General features: G+C 51.7%; 1 protein-coding gene across 5 annotated transcripts in view; it reads left to right on the plus strand.

Annotated features, from left to right (window-relative positions):
- The window catches only part of KANSL1 (KAT8 regulatory NSL complex subunit 1), a 76,471-nt gene continuing 57,768 nt past the window's right edge, over positions 1 to 18,703 (plus strand). For 2 of the 5 annotated variants that reach the window (XM_030256082.4, XM_041721459.2), the window contains exons 1-3: positions 1 to 69; positions 547 to 693; positions 15,562 to 16,948. In XM_030256082.4, the coding sequence (XP_030111942.4) occupies positions 15,645 to 16,948 (1,304 nt within the window). In that variant the 5' untranslated portion in view covers positions 1 to 69; positions 547 to 693; positions 15,562 to 15,644. Of the gene's footprint in view, positions 70 to 546; positions 694 to 5,568; positions 5,956 to 15,561; positions 16,949 to 18,703 lie in introns of those variants that run through there. The other 3 variants (XM_030256081.4, XM_032743706.3, XM_072919155.1) reach the window with 2 other exon arrangements.

An 18,703-nucleotide genomic window follows, 5' to 3' on the forward strand; every position in this document is an offset into this window, starting at 1 on the left:
CCCCGCGCGCAGCCAATGGGCGCGGGGGAGGGCGGAAGGTCCCCGCTTGAAGGCGGCGGAGCGGCGCAGGTAGGAGCGGGCGGGGGGCGCGCAGTGGCCGCGGGCCGGGGGCGCGCACGGCCCGGGGGTCACGGCCCCCGCCCCGCGGGCCGCCCCGGCCCCGCTGTCCTGCAGCTTGGCTGCGGGGGCCGGGCCGCGGCGGGGCCGGGGGGGGCAGGCGGCTGCTCCCGCCCAGGAGTCGGGGGTCGCGGGCAGGGTCGCGGCGGGCCCGGGTCGCCGGGAGCGCTCCGCCCCGCCGCGCTGCCCCGCGGGCCCGGGCCCGGCCGGCTCCGAGCGGAGCGGGGTCCCCCCCGCCCGCCCCGCGGCTCCATTTTAGCCCGGGGAAGCGAGGCCGGGCCCGGGGGGCTTCTGGAAGGATTGGGGGTGGCGGCGGCCCCGGCCCCGCGCCCCGAGCGCTGCCGGGCCCGGCCCCGCGGCCCGCGGCGGGATGGAGGTAACGGCGGGAGGGGGCGGCGGACCCCTTGTGACAGCCCTCTCTGTCCCCAGCTCCCGCACTTTCCCACCTCCTCGAGTAAATCGGTAAGAAACTTCCATCCCACCGGCGGCGGCTGGAAGGACCCGGAGGCCGTCCCGGGCTGCCCACCTGGAGCGCAGGTGTGAGTGAGGATGGGCCTGGCCAGGATGCCCAGCAAGGTACGTCCCGCCTGCCCCGCTCACCGGCTGCTCGGGGCTCTCCGCTCCCGGCGCCGGCCCGTTCGGTGTGCCCGGCTGCCTTGGCAGGTGCTGCCTGGGCTCCTGACCCTGCAGGGTGACGCTGGAGCCCTGCACGTAGTTTCTTGGCTGATGCACAACTTTAAAATGGAGGTTTGGTATGTTGGTTGGAAGTGTGGATTCATCCTGTGTGTGTACAGGGTGCTTCTCTCTCCAAAGCCATTCCAGTGCCTGTAGTGAAGAGATGTGGAGGCTCCTCTCAGGAGCTTGTGTGTGTATTTTCAGGTGTTACCTGTCCTTGTGTGCAGCAGCATCGAGACATCAAGGCATGACTTGTCCAGCAAAAGAAAGATCTCCTGCTTTCTTTTTCCTCTCTTTATTGTTTTCATCCTTAAACCCCAGGTTTACACTATAAGGTCCTTTTTACTTCCTGATTTGATCTGGTTTATGTGTGTATTTATAGTATCAAAAGAGTTTTGTGTACACCTGTCAGAGGGGCTTTGTCCTGTGGCAACCAAAGGTCTAAAGCTGGAGTTTCCTGCTCACATTTCTGTTCCTCTGGTTTCCCAGTGTGTGAAGCAGCCGTGGTGCTCCTGGGTCCAGAGTGGAGCCTGGCGAGGCTTTGCTGATGCTTCTTTAGAAAAGTGACCTCTTGCCTTGCTGATGTTATTACACATTAAAAATGTGTCCTAAACACTCAGGTACAGGAATCGAGTTCTTTGCAGCTGAATAAAACCTGAAGAGAAGTGCTAAAGGGAAGGATATTTCCCTCTTTTCATAAATCTACAAGTCAAAGCAGCCTGACTTTAGGCCAATTATTGAGGCTGAATTTAAACAAATTCTCTTGTAATGGGAAAACCAAAAATCTTATTTCAATCTGTTCACACTGACCTTACCCAAATCTGCTGTGGTATCTGATCTCCAGTCGGCCAACACAGCAGCAAAGCTCTTGCTCTTTGTACACAGAATAACACTGAGTTGTTTTATGGGCTTTAAAAGTGAAATTAAATCTCCCTGTTGTGGGTTTTGGAGGTTATCACTAAATACCTTGGAAATCTGTGTTGCTACAGCTCCTGCTGATACTGGTGGGAATTAGGAGATAACTTCTCTGCAGACTTGTCTTCGTTTCCAAAATGCCACATACTGACATGCTGGGGTGTGATGTGTGGCTGTGTGGAGCCTCACCCACCTGGGCACTGGGGTGTTGTCAGCCCTGTGAGTGTCCCATTTGTCCCCATCCTAAATGCCAACTCCTCAGTCTCATGTTGCAGCCTGGAAAGCTGGAGGAGAAAACCCAGTAAGATTCCAGAGAGCTGCAGCCTGTGGGATGGGGAGATGGTGCTGGTTTGGGGTGGTGCCTGGGAGGCTGCGGGAGCACCCGGCAGGGAAGCAGGGCAGGAGGGCCCCGGGAGGGTGCCCTGGATCCTTTGTGCCTCCCGTGAGCTGGCAGGAGCTGGGGGAAGGAGCAGTGCCTGCATGTGCTGCTGGGGCACTCGGTGTGTCCGGCCGTTGGCATGTCCGGCTGGGTGTCCGGCCGCTGCATCCCTTGGCAGCTCTGCTGCTGAGGGGTGTTTGCTTCTGCAGGGGAGATTTTGCTGGACTTTGATTTTTGGAGTGTGTTGAGCGTGTCAGAAGTTGAATTGCTTTACAGCTCTGCTAGGACCTGTCTGAGGCCCTTTCTCACTGTGACCCCCACTTGTGCTCAAGCTCCTGGCACCTGGTATTGCCACAGTCTGCAGTGTTTTACTGTCACAGTTTGCAGTGTTTTACTGTCACAGGAGAGACCAACTCCATTCCAGCCCTTGAGTTCTGTGAAGCTCGTTACCCGGAGCTTCTCAGAGGGGCAGGAGGTCTGTGGGAGCAGAGGAGCAGGAAGCCCTGCCTGCTCCTTCCCAGGGGAATGTGCTGCTCCAGCTCTGCCTGTGCCCTGCTCACACAACGGGGACTCGCTGCCTTCTCCTTCCCTTTGCCATTCCCCTGTGGTTGCCTGGGCTCTGATTCTCCCATGCTGGACTTGTGATAGGAAGTATTGGTATTAAGAGCAGGTAGAGTCTCATCATTGTGCTTTTTAGCGGCCATCCGCCTTTCCCACATTCAGGATGTTTCCCAAACTGAAATAGCACGGGTTTAGGCTCAAAAGTCATAAATAATAACACTTAAGAATTATTTTATGTACCGATATGCATATACTTACTGTATAGAGACTATTACATTTCTGAGGCAGGTCCAATCAGAGGAAGTGAGGAGGATTAACAGGTGGAAAGACGAGGTAACAATTAGGTGTGAGTAGCTGGGTACACAGCCCTCACCAGATATTGTGGTTTGGGTGTTCTGGATGCTTGGCAGAACAGGACAGTTCAAAGGATGATGCTGTAAAAATGGGGCTTCACTGGGGAGAGCTGCTCTTGTTCATGGGGGCATCTCCAGATCAGGAACATCCTGTGTGAGGGACAGGTAGGTGGCTGGCCCTGGAGTGGCCAGGTGACCAGTTGTAGCACAGTTTTGAGTGGGAAACTGAGACTGGCAGGGCCATAGAAGGTACATGTGTAATTTTACACTGCACAGCAATTTTTGCTACTCATCTCCAGGTCAGGCTGGACGATGGAAGCTGCAGCTGTGTCTGTGCTGCAGGAAGATCCAGACCTGTACTGGAATGTCAAGCTGGAATCTGGGCTCTTGATCTGTGCCTCAGCAGAAAGTCCTGCACTGCACAGTGAACAAAAGACCAGAAGCTTTATTGCACAGGAATTTCTTTTAACTTCCTCCACAACAGATTGTCCTCACTCTTCTGCCCAGTATAAAACCACATTTGTTGCTACTTCAGCTTTTTTTTAGCTGAGCTCTAATTCAAGGTAGATTAAAAAAGCCAATAACACCAGAGGTTTGCATGCCATCATAGGGTCCTGTGTCCCTAAAATTCTCTCCAAGTGAGGCAAGGAGATCAGGACAGAGTGTGCAGCTGCTGAGTTCCTCATGCCGTTGTCTTTCAGAAAAGGTATTTTTGTTACCCTTAAGAATAGCTAGTGTTCACTGTGTGACCCTGCTGGGTGCTGGACGTGGGGTGCTGATAACACACTGCCCTGCTGTCCTCCTTGGCACTGTTCCATCACTGACTTAAACCCACGTTCAAGGTCTCAACACCCATTTTCTTAAGGTACTGCATGAGAGTGCTGAGCCTGGGGAATGGCCAGCACTGAGGGGACAGCTGGGACTGCAAGGGACAGCCAGTGGAGCTGGTTGTCTGCAGTTCCCTGCTAGGGCATAAAAACCTGCATTGGTCTCACTGCTGTCCTTAGGTGAATATTTTTCTTGGAAAAACACTTAGGTATAAGCTGCGTTTTGAACATTGTTGGTCAGCAGAGACCTCTGGGGTGGCTCTGGCTGCAAGCCTAGGTGGTCACACATGTCCTTAGAGAAATGATTAAATGTGAATATCCTGGCCCAAAAAACCCAGCTGTAATGACAGTGCCATGGTGTGGTTTGTTGAGCAATATACTGGATTTTAAAGAGTAACAGTAGTGTATTGACTCTGTATCTCCAAATGGTTTTTAGAGGAGGGGAGCATTGCTGAGGCACGTGGAGGGATTCCTGTGCAGGGCCAGGAGTGGACTCTGATCCCTCCCAGCTCTGGGTATTCTGCAGTTGCTTTTGTGGTATTGAACTGCCATGTGTGGTGGTGGGACTTGGATCACGAGGGGGAAATGATAAACTTGTGTGTGCTGCATAATCCAGTTCTGGAAAGAGGATTCCTCCTTACCTAGCTCTGCAGTCGAGCAGGACAGGTTTTGTTTTTGCTCAGCACAGCTCCCCGGGGCCGGTTCTCTCTGTGACGGTGAGCACAGCTGGCACTGCTGCAGCTCCTTCCCTTTGCAGGCAAACCATGGTATAAAGCACTTTTTTCTTGGCAGAGCTGCGTTCCTGCTGTGGAGGCAGCAGAGCAGGGAAGAGCCTTCGCTGCAGGAATTTCCAGCGGGTTTGTGGCACCCCGGGCGTGCCGGGCTCTGTGCTGGGCACAGTCAGCGCCAGCCGGCTGCAAGTGGCCAGGCTGAAGGTCAAAGAGGTGAAGTGGTTTCTGCGGTCCCCATGGAACGCTTTGCTGCCGCTGGCGTGTCCCGGCTGGCGGAGCCGGCCAGGAGGGGCAGGATCCGGGGCAGGATCCGGGGCAGCAGCAGGAGCCCCGCTGGGGCTGCCAGCCCCGCTGGGGCTGCGTGCAGCCTTCGGGCCGGTTTGCAGCCGGGGACCGCGCCGGAGCGGGCCGGGCCGGGCCGGCAGCGAGCGGCCGGGGCTGCGCTGGCCGCGGGGAGCGTCACCTGCAGGATGGCGGGGAAACGCTTAAACGGCGAGAGTTGGGGGTATTTTGTGTTTCCCGGGAGTGAGCTTGCGGTGGCAGAGCGGGAAGTGCCGCACATTTTGGGCAGGAAGCGGTTAAAGCAGCGTTAAAGCGGCGCCGCTCCTGCAGCGCCGCGTCCTGCGCGTCCCGGCCGCGGGGGCGGGCGGACTACAAGTCCCGGCGTGCCCCGCGCGCCGCCGCGGGCTCCCCCTGGCGGTGTCCGGCAGCGGCGGGGCCGCGGCGGGCGGACAAAAGGCGGCGGGTCCGCCCCTCCCTCCCCTTCCCCGCCCTCCCTCCCCGGCGGCGGCGGCGGCGCCGGTGCCCGCCCCTCCCGCTCCCCTCCCTCCCCTCCCGTTCCCCTCCCCTCCCGCACTGCAGCTCCTCCGCGCGGCCGCGGCGGGCGCTCGGCGGGGCCCCCCGGCTGCGGGCGGGCGCGGGTTGCGCTGCGCGGCGCGGCCGCCGGGGGCGCTGCGGCGGCGCCCCCCGCCCCCCCGCCTCCTCGCCGTCCTCCTCCTCCTTCCCCCCGGTGCATTCTCCGGCTGACGGGAGGGGGAGGGCAGGGAAGGAGCCCGGCCGCCATTTTCGAGCCGCGCCGCCGCCGCGCTCGCCCGGAGCAGGGGGGGACCGGGCGCGCCGACGAGAAGCGCCGCAGCGCCCGCTCCGCCCCAGCGCTCCGACCCGGGGGCGGGGGGGCCCCGCTCCCCCCCTCCCCCCCCACCCCCAGCGCTGCGGCCGCCGAGGGAGACGGGCGAGCCCATCCCCCGTTCCGCCGGGGCGGGCGGGGGGGGCGCCGGGGGTGGCGGCGCCGCCGCTGCCGCCCCTCGTCCCGGGGGGGCCCGCCTGGTTTGTTTGCGAACTGCGCCCGTTTCGCCGCGGCCGAGCCCGCCCGGACCGCGCTCGCCGCTCGTCACGTGGTAGGTGCCGCTCGCCCCGCGCCCGCCGCCCCGCGCCCGCCGCGCCTCCCCCGCCGCCCCTTTGTTAGAGCCGCCGCGCCCCGCCGGGCCCCGCCGCCGCCGCGCCCCAACTTCTCCGAGCCCCCCCCTCCCCTGCCCTCCCCCTCCCCGGTGCGGCGGAAAGTGCGGGGGTCGCGGCAGGAGAGCCGCCCCGCACCCCCCCCCCCCCCTCGCCCGCCGCCCCCGGTGCTGCGTCTCCCCGGGGCGGGGGGGTGCGCCGCGGGCGGGGGGCGGCGGCGCCGCTCCGTATCGAAATTCCGGCCCCGGGGGTCCCGCGGGGTCGGGCCGGGGCCTCTCACGTGGCCACTGCCCCCGGGGAGGGAATGGACGGACGGACGGACGGGAGGGAGGGGGGCCACCTTCCCTAACCTGGTGGGAAAGGGGGGCTGGGGTGGGGGGGCACACGCGAAGTTTTAAAAGTAAACAGAAAAAAAATTAAATTGCATAACCTCAAAGCTTGCAAAACGCGTGGAGGGAGCAGGTCCCGCGGCCCCAAATCCGCCTGGAAAATAGGAGCGGAGCGGTGCCGGTAATCCCGATGGGCTGTCATCGGCGGGAGCCGTGTCACCGGGCGGTCTCCCTGCTCCCGGGGTGCACAATAGCGTCGTTTTCCAGGTGGCTTCCAGCTCCAAAACCATTTCCCTCTATTTACTTTCCAGCCGCATATTTTGTGTTTTATTTATTTCGAGCTGGCCCTGCCGATCCAGGATTATTTTCCCCAAAACAAGCTGGAAGGGTCCGGCTACCCTGAAATGCTTTCCGTGATCCCTACGTGTGTTTACTTCCATCACGGGATTAGCATCTTCCAGCGCTTGGTTACGGAGAAATTTCCATCTTTTTGGGTATAAATGGGGGTTATGTAGGAGGAAAAATAAAGCAGCTAAATATATTGGGAACTAAACTTATTTTCCCCCCAAAAATCAGACCCACCTTCCAAACCGAGGTGTCATCTCTCCTCTCCTTGAATTTGTGTCCAGGTGGAGCAGAAGGCAGGCACTCCATAGATTATATTCCCTGTTATGTAAAATGCACTTGAATGACAAACTGTAGTTTTCCATGAAACCGGTCAGGATATGGGAGGAACTGCAGGTTTTTTATTTGTTTTGACTGACCATTATATTTTGAACTGGTTTGGGCCACGGCCGTGTTGGTGGTTACATCATGTCATGTGTTGTGTACAGGGTGCTTTGTGCCTGAGAAAATAAGGTGAGGAAGAAGCCCGATTCTGGGGTGGGAAGTCAGGCAGGACTCGCTGGGGGGATAAAACATTCTGGGGCTGGCTGAGGTGTGAGTGTGGCTGTGTGTGCCTCTGAACCTCTGCCGGGGCTGGCAGTCCTGGGATCTGTATGCGATACAGACGTTTTCTCTTTAAAACCATATTTGTCCTTTTTATAGCCTTTGTTTTCATGGAGGAACCTCTGATGCTCTTCCCTGCTTTAGCGTATCCTCTTGGATTTCAATTCTGGCACGGGAACAGCGACGCTCGTCAAGCTGATTATATATTTTTTCTTTAATTGAGAAGTCAGCAGCGCTTTAAATCGGCGGAGGGGGCGGTGGAGCAGAGCGGGACCGGGGCAGTGGGGAGAGCCGGGGGTGCCTGGAGCCCGGTACCCCCTGCCCGGTTCCCCTGCCCGCCCCCGGCCTGGCTTTGGCGCGGCGGGGATGGGGACGGTGTTTTTTTCCCTGTAGCCGCACTGCCAAGGTAGCACAGCTGTGTGGGGCTTAATGGATTGATATGCTGCAGGAGCAGTTAATTGTGGAACTTGGTTGTGGTACTGTTATAGCTGATTTGTAATGATTTAGCAATGAGGAATGACTTGTGTTCCCTCGTCAGAGGTGATAAAGCAGCAGATGACCAGGCAGATGTGGCTGTGGCTTTCTCTTACGCCTTTTTTCCCCTCTTTTGCCTTTTATTATTTTTTTTTTTTAATGCTGTATTTCAGTCCCATTTGCTCTTGCAGATCATCCGGTAACCGGAGAGCTGGTGAGAGTGTGACATCATGCAAGGCAGGGGTGAAAACTGAGCGGTGCTGTTACCAAAGTCACTTCCTTTTGCCCTGTTTATAACTCGTGTTTTGGTGAAGGCCACTGCCATTATCTAATGAACGCCTGGAACAAAGACTGTCTCTGGAGTTCAGCACTCCACCCTTCCCTGCTCAGGCTTCACTTGCTGCCTGTCCTCAGGAACCTCAAAAGGCTTTTCCAGGGAGGATGAGACTCAGTGGACAGAGAGGTAAAGATAAGGTCTGAGGATTCCTAGGTCGAGCCCAAGGGAAAGGGTAAAGCTTGGGGAGTGGGAGAAAGGGCAAGCAGTACATATTTTTGTTTCTGGGCCTTTCCCCCACCTCCTTCCATACAATTTTCCTCTACTGGAAAATTGCTTTTTTCTGGGACCATTTTCTTAAAGTAGGTCAGTGGTATCTCAGCCTGAACCCAAACAGCACCTGTTTTTGCATTTTTCTGTTAGGTTTTTTTTTTTTTTTACTGGACTGTGAGAGAAACAGGTGGGTCAACTTAGGCCTAAATGGGAATTTAATTCCTGGAAGGGTCTCGGGTGAATCGCACAGTGATGAGACCAAATAATGAGTAAGTTCTGCATGCCTGCCTCTCTTCCCAATGTTTATCCTTCCATTAAAAAGAGCTCTGAGCACTGGGCAGTTGCAGTGGCAGGTGATCTGAGAAGCAGCGTTTCCGTTGCTGCATTTTATAAATACCATGTCCCTGCTCATGACTTCCAGGAATACAATGTCTATCTGGAATGAAAAGCAGCAAAGACTCGGTTTGAAAATCCTTCCCTGTAAACAGGAGTTTAGCTGCATGTTTGAGGATGCAGTTTTCTGTGACAAATCGTTTAAATTGGAATAAAAGCTTTCTGTCCTTTCTCAGCTGGGCCAGGAGTTGTCATACCCAAATCAGTGAGAGTCTGGGTGATGCGGAACTTGAGTAAACATAATTCCATTAAACCCTGCACATGTCCTCATCGGCCCGAGTTCAGAGCTGTGTTTTTGGAAGAGGAGAGTTTGGATAAGGTCTTGTTCAGGTTTTTTAAAGAAAGTTACAGAACCAGTCTGGATCTCTCCTGCCACGAGGTGCAGCCAGCAGGTGACTACCAGAGTTTGGAGAGTGAGACAAATGAAGAAATGGGAGATGTTAATAGTTGGGAAGACTTAATTCTGGAGATCTGACTGCAGTATCTGAATTTAGTGATTAAACTGTGCTGTTTATCTGATAAAATGAGGGAGAAAGGTAACAAAATGGAATCTCAAGAGGGGAAATGGGGTTAGCTGTCAGCCTGAACAGGCCTCATCTTCATCTGTGCCTGAGTTAATCTCTTGTTGCAAACTTATTTTTTTCAGATTTGATGGAAAGAAAAGTTAATTTTGAAATATATATTTCTGTACTGGGAGCTGCTTCAGAGGCCTTAGCAGACGGTGGACCTTAAAGATTTCTAATTTTCAGCTCTCAAACGTTAGGAAACATCTCTGAAATCTTTATAACTTCCTGTCAAGGTCTGCAGCGACAGAGGGTGTGATGGGAAGGTTGCTTTGCGCTAAATGAGGAAGAGCAAGCCCAGCTCAGGCTGTAATTACGGCCCGTGAAAAAGAACCTGTGATGTGTGAGTGAACATCGCCTTTGATTAAATGAGTGTCTCTGCTCTGGAGCTGCTGTCACCGTGTTCCTGGTTGCTCATGGGGGGCTGTGCTCTCTCCTCTCAGATCAGTCAGCTGAGCATCCAACCTCTGAACTCCAGTCATAATAAAGTCTTAAAACTTGTCTGCCAGCTTGGGCAGGGGTCTGGTGGTGTGGGACACTTGGCTCTGCTCCTCTCTGGGCTGCTGTTTCCTCTGGAGGACATGGCCAGTTATCCCAGGGCACTCCAAAGGACTTTTTGTAGGGACAGCCACTGCCTTGTTCTAAAATACTAAGTATAAAATATGAAGCATTAAGGTGGTGCCATTTTATGGGGTAGGGGGGTGTTAAGTTTTGGAAACACTTACGTGCTTTTGAGCAAAGGTGGGTATGACTGTACCTAGTGAATGAAAATGTGTCTTTAAAATTAAAAGGCAATTCTGTTTTTTGTTTAACTTGCTCCCTGAGTCCCGAGTTCAGTTTTTCATATTTCCTGGGCAACTTGCCCAGATTATGTGAAAGAAAAACAAAATCTTTCTGATACTGGATGGGGGAGACCTGGATTTCACAATTAAAGCTTTCTAAAATTTTATTTTATTTTTTAATTTTTGTCTCTGACAGGCTGCTGCTTTCTGCAGATGTCCCATTATTATTTTTGAACCATATTTTTTTGTGATTTGACTCTAAACTGCAGCTTTGTTCTGAAGAGTAGGTTAACAGCAATGGGTTTTTTTATCTCCATCCACTTAATTTTCCAGGTGAAGGCATTCTTGCTTTTAATTATTCATTTTTCCAGATTTTTTTTGGCAGTGATGACATTTAATCTTGCTTTGTGGCTTCTGTTTTTCTTTCTGACATCATATTGATGAAATCTCTTTTACCTCAGATGATGCAATTGGTTTGGTTTATTTCTATCCAATGAGAGTTCACAGGTGTAAGAGAGAATTATTCTTGCAGAAGGAGGTCTCAGAGTTGACCAGACCCTGCCACTCGTGTGGACGTGGAAACAGCAGCTTTTTGTTTAATCTTGAGGGCTTCTCTTTGGAAACAAACCAAAGTGGAGCTCAGTAATATTTCTGGTATATTCTTACTACTAAAATTCTTACTTTCCCCTGGGAGATTAGGTGTAAGTTTGTAGTGTTAATAGCTGTGGAATGTACTCATGTGTCTGTTGTAAAAATCTCTGATTCTTCTGTATGTTCTTAACGGTTTTTTAATTAATATTTTTTAAAAAAGCGTGTTTCCGAAATGTGGGTCATTGCAAGCACACAGTCTGCACGTGATAACTGGCTTATCAATAAGGTGATCGTCCTGTACTTGCCTGTCACGTTTCCTTAATTAAAGCTTTGAGAGTTGCTTCTCATGTAAATCCCTTTCTAAATTGGTAAACACCTGTCTTACAACTACAAAACGTTGAGAGGTGATAACAAAAGGCGTGTACAGAATCTGTTATGTACAATTGTAATTTTGGTAGATGGACATTGTGGATGTGGAAAATATTTGTAGGGCTCAGGGAGCTGCTGTGTGTTGTTACCTGCTGAGATTAGCACAGATGATGTGTTTTACTTGTAAAATGAAGTGTAGAGGGATTTTATTTTACCAGGTTTGGGGATTTTTTTGTGTGCTTTGTTTTGGTTTTTTGACTGAAACATATTTGTAACCACACGGACTCAGAGTTGGCTGCACTGTAGATTTGTAGCGGGGGAGGAGAGGGGAAGTGGGAATTGGTAAAATACTCACTTCCTTCAGGGTAACTTTGCTTCTATTGCTTCTAACAGCACCTTTGTGTGTGTCAGGAAATGGGCGTTGGGAAGGACAGAGTTGGGGTGAAGGGGTTTCAGGGTGCAGAAGTGCAGGAATTTGGGATCATGTCAGGGAGGTAAACATAATCCAGGGACATAAATGGGTGAGGCAGATGTGTGTGGCCAGGCAGTGCAGGGAGGGATGGAGGGCGCAGGGGATGGATCCAGGTGGGTGCCAGGGTGGGACTGATGTCTGGGAGGAGAGCAGCTGGTGGGAGAGCACGGACAGCCCTTCCAGGGGCACACTGGAGTGAGTTCAGACAGGTGCCTCCTGTGTCCAGCGCTTGGAGCTCCCCGTGTTTCTCATGACCCTCACTGGAAGCACAGTGCCTGCTTTCTCCCCAAGAAATTCCTTCCACAAAGAATTCAGAGAGCCAAAACTTCCTGTGTTTGTTTTGGGCTTATTTTCTGGGGTACTGCACAAAATCATGTGCTTGGAAACCCGGTTCTCCTTTCAGTGTCTGATTGTAAAATTGGGTTTTAGAAGCGGAGGGTGTTGAATAAGTCAGCAGGCCGGGGGATTGTTTTCAGGGGTATCATGACCCAGTGCTGCTCCGGGGTGTAGTGTGACTGGGTGTGTTCTTAGCCCCTCTGACTTCCACTGCTGCCCTGGCTGTGTCCCACTGCTCCCACTGTTCCAGGGGTGGGGTGGTGGTGCAGCCCCCTGAGAGCCCTGGTGGCTCTGCTGCCTTGTGGCCTCCCGTGCACTCCTGGGGACCGAGGGAAGATGGGCGAGTTACGGTTACCCTGGTTTTACCTGCTCGCTGCAGCCTTTCATCTTGGCTCTGTTAATTACTGCTAAGTGCTCTGGCAGTGCTCTACTTCTGAAGGCAAAATGAAGAGCGTTCATTCAGAATCAGCTTAAGACCCGTAAACACCACGTTGGCCTTGCAGAGGCAGCTCCTCTTGGGTCTTCCCAAGCCAAGTCCGGTGCAGGGGTTGTGCCACGGCTGCTGAAGGCTGGGCTGGGGCTGAGCTGTGGTGCTGGAGCTGGGACAGTATCCAGTCACTCTGGCAGATCTCTGTCAGCGGGGCTTGTGCCAGAGCAGCACGTGTGTCACCTTGAGTGCTGGGAATGAAAGACCCTTGGCAGGGAAACGGTGAAAAGAGGGACCTGGGGGTGCTCACATGGATCTGTTCATGCTGGTGGGCGACAGCAGTTTCAGCAGAACTTGCCAGCACAGTTTGGGTCCCAGGAGCAGGCAATAGATTGGGGATAATTCTTGGAATTATTGTGAGACTTAGCAGAATGCTCTGAAAGTTCCTCAGACTGTGTGAATGACCTTTCCTTCCCGTTCTGTGACCTTTCCTTTTCTTTATTCTCCTTCCTCAGAGATGCCTTAACTCCTTCTCCCCTCCAATTTCCTGTTAGGAAGAAATTCCTGATAAGTGTAATACAGCTTTAATAACAACCCATGCTTATAAACAGAGGGAGGGAACATGCTTACAAATGTTCCTTAATGTCTTTTCCAGGGGTTGCTTATAAAAGTTGAGCTCTAATTCAGTATTAGAGAAGCCAGTGCTGTCCAGCACACAGAGTTTATAAGGACTTAAATAAAATACAAAAAACAGACCAAATAATTTTTGGAGGTCATCTTTAAGCTGCTGGAACAAAGCCTTATTCTTAGGGGAGGCTTTCCCAGCTTCCAAAGTATTCTAAATGCTGTCCACTTAATGAAAAGTGGAACCAAGGAGGTTTGTAGTAGCTTTGCAGGAGGATTTGCTGTTTTCAAGTGGGTTTGCTAACCCGGAGGAAAAAGCAGTGTCAAAGTTTTTCTTCCATTTCCCACTTCTGTTAATTTAAGTTGATGACCTACAAATTAACTCACTTCAGCCTGCATCTCCTACGAAGTCCTGACTGGCTGCAGTGCAGTGCAGCTATGTTCATGAGGAGTCATTTAGCATCAAAGGGAGGAGTTTCTGCCCCTTTTGCAGTTGGGTGTTTCCAAAGCCACTGTAGATGTCCCGTGGTAGCTGTGGTGAGAGCCCTGAGCCAGAGTTCCCGCTGGAAGGGAAACCCACATGTTTCTGCAGAACTGGGAACCTGTTAGGGCCAGTCATTCCGAGTGTGTGTGTCTCTAGTGAAGGTCTTGGAAGGAGGCTGGAGTGGAGGAAGTCTTTATTCTGACAGTCTTCCTCCCTCCTCTCCCAAGGGTGTCTTAGTTACAAGTGGAAAGTTCCCTGCAAATTCCTTTTTCTTTCTTCCCTGAATAGGCATGTTCAGTTTTTATTTATGGACCCAAATGGTGACTAAAAGCCGTTTTCAGTGAGTGTGGCCTAAACTTTCAGACATGCAGATCCTTTTTTAGTAAGGATAAAGTCAATTACAGAGTCCCCTAAGTTCTGTGAGTCGGGGACTTGAGAAGCCTGAACCCACCTCCTGCATCTTGATATTTCTGCTGCAGCAGCTTTTTAAAGTCAGTTCCTCTGGGAGTGTGTTCTTCCTTCCCTGTCTCCTCCTAACTGGATTTTATGGAGAGTGAGTTAGAAGGACAGTCAGCCAGCAGGGTGCTGTTGCTGAGTGGGGACAGCCCTCGGACCAGCGCAGGCTGGAGGATGAGCAGATGGAGAGCAGCCTGGGGAGAAGGACATGGGGCATGACTGATCCCAGACACACCCCTGCCCTGTGCTGGTCCCCAGGGTGGGCAGCAGGGGAGTGGGGGTGGAACAGGATGAGCTTTAGGGTGCCTTCCAACCCAAATAATTCTGGGATTCTAGGACTGCGGAGGGTTTGTATTTTGGACTAGGTAAGGGGCTGGACAGTTGACCAATGTATGTACTCACCAGAAACCACACAGAGCAAATAATTTGAGCCTTCCCTCCATAGGAATGTAGGTTTGTTTCTCTAACTCCTCTCTGACTTCACAAAAATTTAGGTTCTAGTACTTTGGTTTTCAGCCTTGATGTCTTTCTGGTCCCTGTTACAGAGAAGCATCTGAATCTGATGTTGGGAGCAACTGGATGAGCCCAGAAACAAAACTGGCTGTGAAATTTTCTATGTTAAACATATTAAAACTTCAGATAGTGCTTGCTGTTCCTGTAAAGTGGTGCATTAATTTGGTCATTGGGATGTGTTAATGAACAGCTACAGCAAGCTTATGCAAATTTATGTGAAATTACAGGATTGGCATATCAGGGAAGAGATCAGGGCAACTTTTTTTTATTATTAAGTTGATGTGAAATATCTTATGAAGATGCTAAATAACTTCAGCAGTAAAAGGAAAATCAAGTAACTGTTTCACTAGCAGCACAGCCAGTTCTGTGGGTTATTTGAATGCAATTTTAAAAGGCATTTAAAAACACTGACACTTTTAGTGGTAAGGAAAGTGGCTAAATGGCCAGAGACCTGAACGTGGATGGGAAGAGGCTGCAATGTAGAGAAACGAAGAGTCTTTAGTTATTTCTGATAATTTGTTTGCTGTAGTTGAATTAAACCCAGGCTTACTCTGACAGTCAGTGTAGAACTCCTCTGTGCATGTGTGGGTTAATCTTTATCCATGCTCTTGAAAGAGAAGTGGGAATTGCTAACACTGGAAATCACCTGGCTCATTCGGAAATGTACTTCTGGGAAAGCAGGTTTCATACACACCAGAGAAGCAACTTTCTTGAAATCCAGGTTTCAGGGAAGCAGTGGGGCTTCTTCAGCCTCTGGGAGTTTAAGCATATGGAGATTTGTTCCCCTCAAGCTCTGTCTGTATTACATGTTATAGTCAAATCTGTCATTTTTAAGACCCCTGAGCTGGCAGTAGAAGCACTGAAAACTGTTTCATAGGTGTAGCTCAGGGATTTTAATGATGAAGTTGTTGAGCTGCTGGCATTGAAGAATAGGAGCATCCAGTGCTGGAGCTTTCCTGGAGGCCTGGTGTGCTCATGGATAGAGTGAAAGATGGGCGTAGCAGTTGCAGGCAGGCACTAACTGTGGGAGATGCTGGGGTTCTGGAGGGTTGTGTGCTCTGTTTCTGTTCCCTGGTGCCCGCCTGGCTCTGCTGAGCGCCGCTGGGGCTCCTGGGGGAGGAGGCCGCGCTCAGCATGGCCAAGCGCAAGCGTCGCACCCGCACCTCGCTGCCCTTGTGCAGTGTTTGATTTACTTCCTCCAAGTGCCGCGCCTGACTGTGTCTTTGCCTTCCCTGTGCAGGCTGCCCTCGGGAGCGGCAGTGGGAGGCAGTGGAGCTGGCCTCGGCAGCGGGAGAGGCTGGACTTCCCGTGTCTCTGTGCTGAATGGCTGCGATGGCGCCCGCTCTCACTGACGCAGCAGCCGAAGCTCACCACATCCGATTCAAGCTGGCTCCCCCGTCCTCCACCTTGTCGCCTGGCAGTGCCGAGAGCAACGGCAACGCCAACAACATCCTCCTGGCTGCCAACGGCACCAAAAGGAAAGCCATTGCTCCGGAGGATCCCAGTCTAGATTTCCGAAGCAACCCCACGAAGGAAGAGCTGGGCAAGCTGCAGCCGCTAGTGGCCTCTTATCTCTGCTCAGATGTAACATCGGTCTCTTCAAAAGAGCCTCTGAAGCTGCAAGGAGTCTTCAACAAGCAGACAGTCCTTAAATCTCACTCTCTCTTATCTCAGTCCTTTTTGAAATCAAGTGATCTGTTGGGGAGGCAACCAGTGTTGGAATTCACTTTGGAGAATCTAAAAACAATGAGTACTAATAGCCAGCCACCTCTCCCACAAGCGCCTGTGAATGGCTTGGCCAAGAAATTGGCCAAAAGTACCAATTCAGACCATGAAAACTCTAGTTCTCTGAATGGTGGGAAGTGTGCTTCTCCTTCTGCTGCCCTCCAGACTGTTGACTATAATGCAGGAGGTTCTGAATTGGGGGACTTGAAGACCGGATTGACCAATTGCACTCTTCCACATAGAAGCCTTGATGCAGAGCACGCAGCTCCCTTTAGCAATAATAGCACTGCAAATAAATCCTCCCTTCACTCCGCAGAGCAGCAGTGGGTGCTCGAGGGCGGCAGTGGGGACGCGCGGGTGCCCGGGGTCGCGAGCCGCTCCGACCTGGGCAGCAGTAAGCTGGAGGAGCAGAAACCTTCTGCGCTGGCTGGTCACCACAGCGCTCTGGACTCCGAGATGAGGACGAGGGCCCTGCTGCGGCGTCAGGCAGACATTGAGAGCCGAGCCCGGCGGCTGCAGAAGCGCTTGCAGGTGGTGCAGGCGAAGCAGGTGGAGAGACACATCCAGCAGCAGTTGGGCGGCTTCTTGGAGAAAACGCTGAGCAAGCTTCCAGCCTTGGACCCCCTGAGGCATCGGAGCCAGCTGATGTTGACCAGAAAAGCAGAAGCAGCCTTGAGGAAAGCTGCGAGCGAGACAGTTACTTCAGAAGGCCTGAGCAACTTCCTGAAGAGTGATTCAATATCAGAGGAACTGGAGAGATTCACGGCCAGTGGCATGGCCAACTTGAGATGCAGCGAGCAGGCCTTTGACTCGGATGTCACTGACAGCAGCTCGGGGGGAGAGTCGGACGTTGAAGAAGAGGAACTGACCAAAGCAGACCCAGAACAGCCCCACGTACCACTGTAAGTAGCACTCACTTGTTTCCTTTGGTGGTGGGGAGCAAGGTGGAAGGTGGCAGATAGAAATATGGTTTTTGTAGGAACACTAAATTTTGGATGGTCTTAGGTCAAAGAATTGTTAAAACTAGTGTGGTGTGGTTTGCAGCATGTACGGCGCTGAAGATAAAATTCCTCATGCTTACTGAAAATAATCTTTGGTGGTTTTGGAGCAGCAAGTTGTGGAAATAATGGCTGGCTGGAGTAGTGTGAGCTGCAGATACAAACCTGGAATGCCATTAGCAGTTCCCTCCAAGATGCTTTGGTCCTGTCTCCTGAAAGGAAATGCTTGTTGTTTTACAATGGGAATATTTATAATAAACCTGTTGTGTAAAGTAAGGCCAGTCTGAATCTGTGTAGCTGACAGCATATTTATGATTGGGGAATTACTTTATTTGTTAAATGGACTGCCTGGAAAAAAGTACTCAGAAAGGATTTGGTTCAAGTGCTAGCGGAAGTGTGAAACGAGTGTGTTTTCTTCTTGAATCTGGGAAATTACTGCTGGGAATTTTCTTCTTGTCTGTGAGTTGCATTAAATGATGATAACAGCTTCATAATTACGTTGTTAACTGGATGCTGTTTGCATAAGTATTAGGTGTCAGTTTGTGTGTGGAGGAGGAAGATCCTTCTCAAGGCAAAAGGTCTTGAGACAGGTCAGGGAAGAAGGAAAATTTTTGTTCCAAACCCAGAATTTTCCCTGGGAGTGCATACCACAGTATTTTGCAAAAATCTTTTGAAAGGCCATATTCTCTGTCTAGTCTGTGTGAAATCTTGCTTGCATCAGTAGATGGTCTCTTCTCCCCGATGGATGTGTTGAACCTCAGTCTGTGAAGTATCACTATGGTCGACAAAAAGGTCCCTGCAGGGCCACTGGGGTCCTAGCTGGAATGCCAATGTCTTTCCCATCCAGGCTGGAAATAATCACCAGGACTTCTGCATTCCTGCACTGTCCTGGGATTCTTCAGATCTCTCTGGGGAAATCACTGTATGGATTTGGCTACCTGTTGTCTGGACTGTGTTAGTGACTGATCGAGGGCTGTGTGACACAGATTTTACTGAGCTGGCTGGATGTGAACAGTGGGCACTTGGTAACTTCAGCAGCCTCCGAGAAGATGCTCACGTGGGTGAGTGCTGATAACCAGATGTCACAGCTTTTGAAGACCAGGTTCCAGTTAAATGGCACATTATGTTTTGGGATGGTGGCTCAGGATGAATTTCTGCATATGAAGTTGTAAAGGTGGCTTGAGGCTGGGTTTCTCCCAGTGTAAAGCTGGTAGCTAGCTGATCATGTGATCTCTCCTGGGTGGACATAAAGGGGTTCTTATGCTGTTAGAAACAAGAGTTTAGTGACTTTATTCCTGTTTGATAGCATCCACAAACTTACTGTTGGGATTAGTAGTAGAATTGTATTTCTAAGTCTTGTAGTTATTGGAGGAGACATTTGATTAAAAATCTATCCAAAATAATATTAAATTTCCCATATTGTGGGTTTCATGGCTTCACGTGTTGTCTAGCAAAGTGAAATTTCTTTGCCACGCCTCTTAATCCCAAGAGGAAGTGCAGCATTCAGAGACACGGTGTGTGAAATTCTTTGCCGACTTTTCCTCCCTTAGCATTAGTCATGCCTTCACGTTCTCAGTATACTCTTAAAAAGCCAAAGATTCGAAAGCTAATAAAAAGGCTGATCCCTCTATTGTCTCTGGGTTCAGAAGCTGGTGTGTA

The sequence above is a fragment of the Taeniopygia guttata genome, chromosome 27 (genome assembly GCF_048771995.1).
Source record: "Taeniopygia guttata chromosome 27, bTaeGut7.mat, whole genome shotgun sequence".
Lineage (NCBI taxonomy): Eukaryota > Metazoa > Chordata > Aves > Passeriformes > Estrildidae > Taeniopygia > Taeniopygia guttata.